The sequence below is a fragment of the Scomber scombrus genome, chromosome 10 (genome assembly GCF_963691925.1).
Source record: "Scomber scombrus chromosome 10, fScoSco1.1, whole genome shotgun sequence".
Lineage (NCBI taxonomy): Eukaryota > Metazoa > Chordata > Actinopteri > Scombriformes > Scombridae > Scomber > Scomber scombrus.
In genome coordinates this window covers 3411685-3423944 of record NC_084979.1, presented here as the reverse complement: position 1 = coordinate 3423944, position 12260 = coordinate 3411685, and the positions used below count along the sequence as shown (strand labels likewise).

General features: G+C 41.0%; 2 protein-coding genes across 2 annotated transcripts; one reads left to right on the top strand and one right to left on the bottom strand.

Moving 5' to 3' along the window:
* Positions 1 to 183: 183 nt before the first annotated feature.
* On the top strand, positions 184 to 7573 carry LOC133987787 (alpha-1,3-mannosyl-glycoprotein 4-beta-N-acetylglucosaminyltransferase C-like). Its single transcript, XM_062427230.1, has 5 exons — positions 184 to 354; positions 2240 to 2338; positions 2635 to 2785; positions 5995 to 6249; positions 6353 to 7573. Exons 2-5 carry the CDS (start codon positions 2243 to 2245, stop codon positions 7264 to 7266), a joined length of 1416 nt encoding a protein of 471 aa, XP_062283214.1. The 5' UTR covers positions 184 to 354; positions 2240 to 2242; the 3' UTR covers positions 7267 to 7573.
* A 782-nt stretch (positions 7574 to 8355) lies between these two features.
* On the bottom strand, positions 8356 to 12000 carry cfap126 (cilia and flagella associated protein 126). Its single transcript, XM_062426475.1, has 5 exons — positions 11974 to 12000; positions 11816 to 11878; positions 11610 to 11684; positions 11024 to 11224; positions 8356 to 8771 (listed from the first exon to the last, which is right to left on the bottom strand). Exons 1-5 carry the CDS (start codon positions 11998 to 12000, stop codon positions 8421 to 8423), a joined length of 717 nt encoding a protein of 238 aa, XP_062282459.1. The 3' UTR covers positions 8356 to 8420.
* Positions 12001 to 12260: the final 260 nt, after the last annotated feature.

The following is a 12260-nucleotide window of genomic DNA, read 5'->3' as shown; positions in this document are numbered from 1 at the left end:
TTCAAGGATTATAATGCTTTTGAAGTAGTCACGCACGGATAGATGATGTCCAACTGTGACGACACATCTGGTTCACATAAAGCCACCTGGTGCTCGCGCTCACGCCCATACAGCATGTAGCGAAGTGGAAAAGCGTCGGAGGGGTTACAACCGAAAGGGATGTGGCAACACTGTTTTTGTTCCATGTAGCAGGCTGCTGTCAACGGACGAGTCCTTTTCTCCCCCCCCCCCCCCCCTCTCTCTCTCCAATGATGCATTTTGTTGTAGTAATTTAACTCGCCGTGCTTTACAAGTCCGATAACAAGAAGTATAACCGGCGGACTGTTAGCGGTCAAGCGCCGTGTGCCGAAGGAGGTGAGTGGAGCTCAGTTTCTATATGAACGTTACCTTAACGACACAGACACAAGCTAACGTTACTTTTCTAGCCTTAATATCATTTCTCAGAGTGTTCTGGTTCTTTTATTTATTTACTTGAGAGAAACAGCCGGGCCTTGGGGTTTGCTTTCGCTGTCGGGTTTACCTCTAACTCTTTATTGAGTTACTTTAGCGTTATTTTTTTTAAACTTTTATTCTAACACTTCTTCTACTGTTTTTTTGCCGTGGGATAATTAAATAAAATGCGTACGTAATAAACAGAACGATAAGCTCAAACTGAACAGAATAACTATTTATTTAGCCGTAACTATTTCATTTTTCTGCTCTCGGTAACTTTGTGGCGGTTTGCTTGTTTATCTAACAGTACGGCAGCAGCGGTAACGCTTTCATTCAACCTGCTGTGATTGTCTTGCTAACATTATTTCAGTTTACTGGTTAACATGAATTCTTTGTTATTATCCCCCGTCACACATACTCACACACACACCCACACACACACACACACCGTCTCCAGTTTCAGACAGCGTGTTTTAGTAGGCTCTCTAGTCCGTTACGCAAAATATTCTGGAATTTGAGGAAGAGGAAGATGCAGCCCAGTCTAATTCTACGTGAAGAGGCCTGATCTATAATTAGTGTTAGCAGTGCAGGCTCGCCAATGCCCTGTGACAGTCTTATTTAAGTGTGTCCTATAGCTACTGTAATAAAGGAGCAATAGAGTCGGACAGCATATTAACTTATCCGCAGCTCATCTGAACAGAACTCATGGACTATATTTGAAAGCATTACTTGTCACTACGTGTTAACAAGAGCTGAAGGGAGTAGTCTGTTCTGGCTAAATATAAACCCAAGGGTGACCCCTCCAACTCCTTTCATTTCCAATGGTGTTTACATAGTACTTCTCCTTTCTTCTGACTCACTGAAACCAACCCTCTTTTCCTGCTTTAACAATAAGTTGGCAACAGAGACAAAAGTCTAGTGTCACTATAACATGAAGAAAAGAAGACAAAGTACAAAATAGGAATGTAAACAGTATTTTATTGTGTGTGTGTGTGTGTGTCTCCTTGAGTAGTGTGATTAAATGCAGTAAGTTCAGCTACAAGCTTTCTTAAGCATAAAGAATATATATATAATGTGAGAAATAAAGTGTTAATAAGGGATGGAGTTTAAATCTTAAGCAAGAAGTTTAAATAAGTTTTCAATAGTAATTATAAAGTTATTGTGTTTTTATATTGCAAATATAAGTCCAGCGGCATCTTACTGATCGAACTGACGACAACGTGTGATACCGCTGAATTTTTTCAGTTGTGGGATTTCTCAACATTAAACTATTTTTCTAACTAACTCTGAATTGTGAACTAACTGTTTAGCCATCATCATTGTAATGTCAGACGAAGACAAATCCTTTGTCGCAGCATGACATGTGAGTAGTAAGGTTGCTCGCTTTTACATGAATATTTGATGAATTCAGGCTAAACGCATCTATATCTGATTTGCTGTGCATTGATAGTGTAAAGCAGCCAATGTTTGATATGAGACAAATCCTGTTTGTAATGATGCATCCTTCTGCAGATTAGAATTAACACTTAACAAAGCGGACAGAAGATAGAGTGCAATGGGACTTACCGGCTTAGTGAAGTAACCCTAACACATTCTCTAAGTTTGAGCATATAAATCTACAAAAGAGGCTCAAAGCAGCACAGAGAGCTGCTTGTGTTTTTTTAAACACACAGGTCAATCTAACCTGTTGTGTCAGGGCCCTCTGAAACATTAATTAACTAATAGCTGAATTATTTACTGTAGTGCTGACTGAGTTACACACCAGAATAATGAACGCTGTGTGTGTGTGTGTGTGTGTGTATGATAGGAAATGAGACGTCATTCAAAGAAGAAGAATGTTCTTTTGGCCGTGCTGCTCGCTGCAGGGGGATTCTACTTCATTAGCCATTTGGACTTCCTCATTTCTGTAAGTACATACGTCTATGCCCACTTACACATTAGATGAGCAGCAAGGGAAGTGCATGTATATATAGTTCTCAAACAAATATCAAATTGAGGTTTTTACAAGCAAGTATAATGTGAGTTGGCCTTGCAAGGCTGTGGCTTTGCAATGTGCAAAGCTAGTGCATCAAAGGCAGGCTGCACTTCACTTTGATTTGTGCTCTCCAGTGTGTCGTAACTCTGAATGGCAAATCATTTTAGTGTATGCGTATTCCTGTTTAACAAATATTTGTGTATTTGTTTGTTGTTGTTTTTTTGCAGGGCCCGACAAAGTCACAGGAAGTCACTCCAAATGAGTTAAGTTGGGAAGCAGAGAGGTTGGTTAGTAAGGAGTCCTGGGTGGAACAGGGAGATTACCTGCCTCTCAATGTGTCCTACCTGGTGCTGGCAGGAGCATTATCTACTCAACAGAGTGAGTCACACAATGGTCTGTCACTTTCGTTATATGTTGGTATGCAGCTGAAAAGAGATAGTTAACTCCTTATAAAGGTTAAATTCCACGATGTCGTCGCCATGTCACAGGTAAGACTGTTAAGACATCTGAATTCTTTACAGTAAAAACAGCAGTCTGATATATCAGATAACAACACTTTGTAGTGTCTAGCAACTATTGCAAAATGCGTGGAATTTTTTTCACATTTGCTCAATTGCACACTGGCCTTTCGCAATATTATATTATAGAGTTTTCCTAATGAATGGGATATATTGAGTCCACCCATACAATGGGCCAATACACACACTTTTAACACTGTAGATTACATATATCATTTTTGATTCTTGAATTTTAATCCTCTTTATATTTCTTATACCAAATCTTTTTTAACAGGTCATCTATTTTTTCTGTAGACAATGAACATCACATTTAACCTTTACTTCTTTCTTTTTTTTTTGTTAAACGGAAAGAATACAAAGACACTTCCTGTTGTTAAGCCACTGAACAGGAAATATAAGCAAACTCTTCACACCACAACCATTGCACAAGATTACTGTTCCTGATGCGGACCCCTGACCATTGAGTTCAGTTTTTGTACAACAAAATCTTTATCTTGTGAGGACACTCAAGCCGTGTGATTTCATGTGTATGGGGGTGATTTTGGGATGACCAACTCATTAAAACAGCAGTTGCTGAGAGGGTGCCCATCCTATGACCCTGCACTCTTACACTTACACACAACTTTACTTTGAAACCAAATTTCCTTTTGTCTTAAAGAAAACCGGTTTAAGGAAAATGGTGCATGACAGGTTTCTCCTATCAGAGGGGTTGCTAAGTAGGGGCTGTTTGTAAGATTAGTGGAACCACTTATACAGGGATGGTGGCTGGACTACTGGGGGTGCATCTAGATGGAAACTGCCGAAAAATCCAGAATCTATGATTATGTCAATATATTTAATTGTAACATTTTCATCTGGACACAAGCTGTCTCCTACTTCTCTGTAAAGTCTGTTAGTCCAGTACTGTACAGGTCCAGTACATTTATGACAGCACAGTCTTCAGAGATTATGAGTCAAAACATCATTCCAGCAATGGGCCTCCATAGGAATGTTCATTAACTCCAGTACACGCTTCACAGGTTGTACTGGAGTTAAAAAGGCACAACAGTAGAGATAGAGATGGTGAAAGAGGGTTGTAAAAGATAGTTAAGGGGAAAGAAATTGAAACTGAAGAGCCACAGGGAAAAACAGTTTCACAAAGATAAAACAGTCCATTTCCATGAACTGCCACTGAATGGAAAACACTACTGTTTCACTGGCTTGCGACACTGAAGAAAGTGAGCCCTGCAATGGGCACTGACTCCAGGTTTTGCAGTGACCATTTTTGAAGGACGATTACATAGCGGAAAATACCTTCGAGTCAGGCAGGCTAGTTGTTCACCGGACCCACAGACTAAAGCCTGAAGCTGCTCCATCTGTTTTCAATTTCACTGACTATAACTTGAGCTCTACTGACCTCACAACATCCTCTGCCAACAGCAGTACAGAGGTATCGTTCTGCCACAGGGAAAGGTCACTACAACAAATGGAAGAGACAGGTACATTAGGGTACTTAACATTCCAAAGAAGTCGGCACATACTAAGACATAAACCATGCCCATAACTTAAAAGCAGAACTCACAAACATCTGTCACAGAAACGTAGCTGTTTGATATGAATATCATCATTGAAAGCAATTAAGTTCCACATTAATGTCTCCACACACACATCACATGTTCCCAAGCCTAAAGACTTCCATAGCATCTCTGCAGCATGAGATTTATCAGTCCGGAAGTGAAAGTATTCACCTGAAACTCATGACATTCTATACCACACATTCCTCAACCAGAGAGCATCACAACTGATACAAACCCCAAAGTATTTCTCACTGTGACTCAGCGTTTTCCAATGCAGTCAGGATCCCAAACAAATCATCAGAACCTGTTTCCAAACCTGTTATCCTCCTCATCATCATCTTGATTTGTCCTCTTTGCAGTGAGTGCACTAAGGTGTCTTTTGTTAGGTTTCTCCTCACATAGCCCAGCTGCCAAAAAGCTCTCCCACATGCCTAGAAGCACATGAAAACATTTATATCATTTCAACCCAAAGTGTTGATCGTCTGACCGTCCATCCAGCAAACCCCTGGGGGCCTGCCATGTTTTTCGTTCTTTTCGGTTTGTTTTTTGCCACACCAGAATCGGCTTACAACAAAATGAGCATTTTTGATTGGCTGATGTTAGCTTTACCTGCACACTGCTGCACTGGTTTTATTCATGACCAACCTTACCATAACATTTGGGGCAGCTGTGGCTCAGGAGGTAGAGTGGGTCATCCACTAATCATAAGATCGGTGATACAATCTCCGGCTCTTCAGTCCACATGTCAGAGTGTCCAAGGGCGAGATACTGAACCCTAAACTCCTCCTGATGCCAGCATCCTTTGTGGTAGCTTGCCACCATCAGTGTTTTACAGTGTGTGTGTGTGTGTGTGTGTGTGTGTGTGTGCGTGTGTGTGTGTGTGTGTGTGTGTGTGTGTGTGTGTGTGTGTGTGTGTGTGTGTGTATGGGGCTTGTAGTGCTAAAGCGCTTTGAGTGATCAGAAGATTAGAAAGCTGCTATGTAAGTGCAGTCCATTTACCAACAATAAATCAAAATGAACCAATAGCAGTGGCAGCAGGCCAAATAATCCACTGATGCATAAAGACATTTTTCAGTATTTCAGTCATTAATATACAACAGCCACTTAATGACAGTCTCTAAAAACAGGTAGCCTACTAGTGACTATTATTATTACAGGTAATAGTCACTAGTTGGGGTAGAAAAATTATGAAAATAAATCTGATGCATCTATGGTTTTAACAACTTTTATGAATCAGATTTTAGGCAACATGGTTTTTACCATATATTTTAACACTACCAGTTCATGTCCCCGTGTGGTAGCCCACAGGCGAAGATGCAAGCAACATAACAGCAACGTCTGTGGTTTGTTTCCGGAATCAGAAGAAGTTAAGTGCATCCCTCTCCAAACAACCAACTGAGACCATGTTTAGCGCTACGATAGAAGTGTTTATAAATGTTATGATGATAATACAGATTGACAGTTCTGCATGATAGGAAAAAAAAAACCCTCACATTTCCTTAACGTTCCTCAGGGTATTTGTCTGTTGGGATATCATCGGTGAAGAGGGAGAAGGGCAGCTACCTGATCCCCACCTTGCAATCCCTGTTCTCCCAGTCGTCGCCTGAAGAGTGCTCTTCCATGGTGGTAGTGGTACTGCTAGCAGATTTCGACGTCAGCTGGAGAGTCACTACAGTGAGGGATATCAAAGCCGCGTTCACCTCGGAGCTAGAGCAAGGCCACCTGGTGATCCTGCATGTTCCGGAGGAGTTTTACCCCCCTCTTACAGGTGCACTGCACATACTATCCCTGTAGTGTATTGAATACATTCACAACCATGTCATGCTGATGCTGTGATGCTGATACAGATCTTCTTTATGGTCCTCATGCAGGTCTAAAGAGGAACTACAACGACGCTCCAGAAAGAGTGTCGTTCCGTTCCAAGCAGAACCTGGATTACGCCTTCCTAGTCCACTACAGCAGTGCTCTTGGTCGGTACTACCTCCAGCTAGAGGACGACGTCTCCTCCGCAAAGAACTTCCTCACCACCATCAAGAGACGTGTTGAGGAGCAAGAAGCAAGGAAAACTACCTGGGCAATGCTGGAGTTTTCCTCACTTGGCTTTATAGGGAAACTCTACAAATCGGCTCACCTCCCGCAACTTGTCCGCTTCCTCTTCCTCTTCTACCAGGAAATGCCTTGCGACTGGTTGATGTCACACTTCAGAGAGTTGCTCACTCAGAGAAAGCCAATCCTCCTTAAACCCTCACTGTTCCAACACATGGGGACTTTTTCCTCGTTCCAAGGGACGTACAACAAACTAAAGGACAAGGATTTCGAGGAGGGGTTATACTCCAATCCTCCAGCAGAGGTTTACTCCGATATGTCCACCTACCAGAAACACTTCCCCAAACTGGCATGGGATGCCGGGGAGGGATTCTTCTGGGGACGCTCCCCAGAGAAAGGAAACTACCTGACTGTAGTGTTCACAGAGCCTACAGTGGTTACAGAGATATTTGTGGAATCTGGGTCGGGAGGGAAAGACCTCCTGGAGTCAGCTTCGGTGGAAATAGGCCACAATGTGGTTACCACCGAAAAAGAGGAGAATAGCTGCAAAGAGTTCCAGTCAGTAGGGACAGTAGAAAACGGGAGGTTCAAGATGCAGGAGATAGACAAAAAGTACAGCTCTGAATCTTCCTGTCTCAGAATACTCGTCACAGCCGGACAGAAGGATTGGGTAATCATCAGGAAAATCAGGATCACAACAAAGACAAGTACACGTCCTCCACACCAAGCACAGGTGTGAGTTTGTTTTCCTGCCAGATTAATAATTTATCTCTGTGTGATCTGCCGGACCTTGTGTAGACGAAACACAAGGCTTTTGTGCCTTGTTAAACAGTTTCATTGGTGAAACTATAATCACACGCTCAATGAAACTGTAAAGCTATGAAGAAAATATTTGACCAAGCTCTGAGAAAATGTTTCCTCAACGTAATAAAGATGATAAGTGTGTGTGTGCGATAAGAAAATAGTTCTGTGTGTTTTGTATGTTCCTGGCAGTCCAATATATACACAGTGTATTTGTATTGTTAATCTTTTATTTTTAAGGGAGGAAAAGACGAACTCAGAAACCAATGTGATTTACCTAATGAGCCATTAGGACAGGGTCATTCTGTGTGCCAAGGGATTGTGCTGTGTGCACTGCACTCAATCGAATACATGCTAGTATGACCACACCTACAGCCTCACAGTGTTCTAGACCTTGTTCATCCTGCCACTTAGTAGAATTATAAGAATTATGGAATTATAGGTTAAAATATACAGCTCATAAAGCTAGCACACTACTTTTTTAATGCTGAGTCAGTGATGATCAACTATATTTATGAGCAGTGTGTTCTCCTTTTTATTATGGACCCATTCTGTTTATGAAGGTTTTCTTCTTTACATACATTACTGCCCATAATGCTGCAAAATGTTGCTTAAATCTGTCCCAGAATTCAAGAGAGCACTCTGTTGAGACCCTCCACAACATGCACATTATCTACCAAGGGTCTACTTTTGTTTCCACTGGAAAAAAAAGAACAGTATGTTTATTCTTTTGTGATATTTAACGGCGTTGGGATGCTCGTCATAACTCTGGCAAGCTCACAGAACAATAAGACATTGTGGAAGGAATGGCTAATAACTAGTAACCACAACACAGAAGTAGGAGAGAGAGGAAGAGATGTGTTGGGGGGGGGGGGGGGGGGGGGGGGGGTGCATTATGTGGGTGTGGACAGTGACAATGTGGATTAACAAAAAACAAAACCTTCCAGTCAAGTAATCGTCATGAGGCAAACATCCATAACAAAATTCAATTTCAAGTAAAGCATTAATTTTCCCCCTGTGATGACAAAAGCTTAACAGTTAAGGCGGATTTATTTTTTAAGGTATTCTCTCATCCACTAAGAGAATTAAATGTCACTGTTCTAGCTGTTCATCTCTCTGTCTCTGCTTTGAGGATGATGGTCCTCCTTGGCTCACTGATGAAACATTGCTCACTAGTTTCCCTTTGCCAGTATTGGGCCTGCTGCTTGTCCCCTCTCCAGTAGCAGGCCTCAAAGCTGCTTCCACTTCTGAATCCCGAATGGCTCGTTTATCCTCGGCAGACCGAGCGTCGGATCCAAACGCCGCTGCCATCGAGTCTCGGTTCTGGCTGGCAGATCTCTCGCCTCCGGTAATGGGCCGGGTCTGAGATGCCGGGCGGGCTTGAGCCGCAGATGTGGGCGCGGAGGACGGGGCGGCGCCGTCCTGCTGTTCGTCCCCATTGGTCTGAAACAAATGAGAGCAGACAGCAGCCACTTAGTCCATTTTAAGTGACACTGGGGCAGATTTAGAGCAAGACTGAAAAGAAGAAATAACACTTCCCATGCGGTGTAAAAATTCATAAGCAATAAATCACCACTTTATTAAAACCAGATGTTACTGCTTCAGCCTTACTTGGTTTTGTATGGCCAGTAGGTAATGACCATTGGTAACACAGTCTTGACACCAAGTTGTTTTTTATCTGCAGCTCACTACTCTCATGGGTTTTACTTGGTGTCCGCCCTCTGTCAGGCCCAATTAGATAAGACAGCGTAGTTTAGGTTTGGCAGCCAATCCAAAATTATAAATGACACCCGAAAGCTTGACCCTCTGACCGTGTCATTTAACAGCATCTACTGGGGCTTCAAATGACAAATGCAGGCTAATGCTAAAGGCTAAAACACATTTTTGTAAAGGTAGCACAACTAAAGAAGAGTCATGAAGTCAGCTAACTGATTTAGCAACGTTGGTTATACAGCTGTATTTAAAGTTAGCTCACATTAGCCAAAATAAGCCATACTACACTATGTAAGGCTATAGGGAAAAAAAATGATAAGAACTTTAAAAACTTTACATGTGGCAGTTACGGCCAAATGATAAAAATGTAGAGTTACGGTAACATAAGATAGGCTGTTGAAATGACTCATTAATGTCAGTTACACAGCAATATCTATTAAAAGAAAGGTTTGCTAAGATTAGCGGCTATTAGCTAGTGGTCACACCAGAGCAAGTAAAACTGTACCAGCAAAACCCCTAAGTTAGTGCATTTCTTTGCTAATGTATTCGAAATTTCATATTTTTGTCTTTAATCACTTCCATTGTAAGTGCCTATGAAGTCATCTTTAAATCGTCGGTATGAACAGGAGGAATGATCACAGCAAGAAAAACAGGTTTCACTGTTAATTTGAACTCCTGTTTAAATACAGACTTGAAAAATTGTGAACCCGCCCTTTAATCCTTGGACTTGACATAATGCTATCAAAGTTTGCCTTTTCGATAAAAAATATAAGGTGCAAATTGAATCAAATTATCTTTTTCAAATGACAAATATACCTGTGTGACTGATTTATAAGACCTAAATCAGTTTTATAGATTTGTAGAATTGGACAATATATATCCAGCATAATACACTAACATGAATCAGAGAGATCTTTTATTGTTATTAATTTTCTGAGGCAGTATGGAGAGCTTTACTAACTTCACTGGCTCTCTACAGGGACACACAACCCTGACCTGAAGTAGCTCAAATTACTTGGAAATTCAACAATTCCTTGAATTCGATTATGTTTTGCTTCTCCTCTGCTCCTCAAAACTGTTAGGCTGCGATGTGCCAGGAAAAGAGTGGTTATAGTCTTGTGCAGTGAAGCGTGCCTCCCTCCAGGTTTGAACACATGAAGCTACACGATTGAATATCTAATTTGAAAAGCTTTTTCTATGGCATCACATACTGATCCTTAGTCAAATTTCCTCTAAAAGACGATTTTGAAACATCCAAAAATTCCATCATGATTTAAGACTCAAAACAAATGTGATATTCTTCAGTAATTTTCCTATTGTGAACACAAGCACTACATTAAACAACATTAAAAGTCACATTAAGGTTATAGATGTATTCGATTTTCAGATATCTAATTATAGCATCAATGTTTCATTCAGAGCATTAGATAAAATGGCTCTATTCCTGTTCGTTATCCTTCTCATAGATGCTATCGACGTGACCGGCCCAACCCTAAAAGCTGCTCAATCAATCAACCCTCCGACTTCCCCATCTTCAGATCAAATGTCTGAGTGGTTCCTCTGATCCCCACGACAAAGCTTCACATTATGATGGACTGATTTCCACCAGCGCACAACTCATCTGTGTTAATTGTACTGTTTGCATTGTTAAAATAACATTATTGCTATGGTTTGAAGATTTAAGCATACACTTAATGAAATGTAAAATACAAATAAACTATTTACTATTAAAACTAGTGTGTTGATAGTTTGAGTGTTTGCTTAAATCTCTGCAGGTCATTCTCATTCCATTTAAGCTTTAAGTACATAGTCAAGCAAATGTCTTTCTCATTTCTTATCTTTCATTTTCTCTTCAGCTCTGTTTTTCAATCTGGAAAGTCAATAACTGTGAAAAGTAAAACTAGGTCTGTGATTACTCTGAAGCACTTCATTTTAATCATAAAAATGTGTTCATGTGCGTTAGCACAGACTGTGGGCCCAACCTGCTTGGCAGCATCCTGCAGCTCATCTGTGTTTCTGCTGCCTCTGTGTGGCTGAAACTGGCCATTGATAGATGTGTCAAACCCCCACGACTTCAGCCTGTTGAGACCCACCACAGAGCGGCCTGTGGGGTTTATGCGGTGAGCTGGGATACGAACAGGTAGATCCCACGTCCCCTTAAAATCTGGCCATGCACTGCCCCTCTGTAACATAATCACACACACACACACACACACACACACACAAGGAGAGGGTGGAGAATTTTCAGGCCGTTTTTAATGGAGACAGAAAAGAAAAAAGGTTTTAATGTGACAAGCTGTAACCATCACTCCATACTGTTACTGACTAATTGATTGCACTGTACTGACTACTGCACTTGTGATATCTGATTTGCACTGTATCCTGTTCCATTTTATTCCATTTATTTATCTTAGTTAGGCATGAATGTATTTTATTTAACTTTGTCTGTGTTCTTGTTTATTGCACTGCCATGCTGAAGCTGCCAAATAATAATAATAATTTATTTAAGGCGCCTTTCAGGGCATAAAATAAAATCAGAAATCTGCAGTGGTGGAAATGTGCTCTCACCTTAACCACTCCTTGGAGCAGATGTCCTCTATCATCAGCAATGAAGGCGGTATGACCCTCCTGTGCAGTGGGTCTCTGCACACACACACACACACACACACACACAATGAGCTGAACTAATGTCACTTATCACATTTTCAGACAATGGTACTTTTGGAAGCATCAGACACAATATATATAATATAACAGTACAGAAGTGCTGATACCTGTTTGAAGGGCTTGGTCTCACACCAGTTCTGCAGCCGCTGCGGCTTGTAGGCGCTGTCAAACTGACGATGGAAAGTGTGTCACAATATATCACTACAAACAAAACAGCAACATGTTTCTACTACTTTTATCACTCAGTCACAACTCAGATATTTACCTGGCTTGCAGAGTAACTGGACGACATTTCTGCATCCGACTACTGCTGCATCAGTTTTTGTTGACTCGTTGCTTAGCAACACAATCAAACGACTTGTCCTTTTACAGACTTGTATGCATATATGTATTATAAGAGCTTTTTTAATACATCTATGCTAAGAAAAAAATCCACAACAAACAGGATTTAGTTTGTGGACTGTTTGTAGATACTTAATGTTTAAATACCTATTCTAATAAATGTGTTTTCTTTACTGTAATAACGAGCGGATGTTGTTGTTTTTGCTGTTG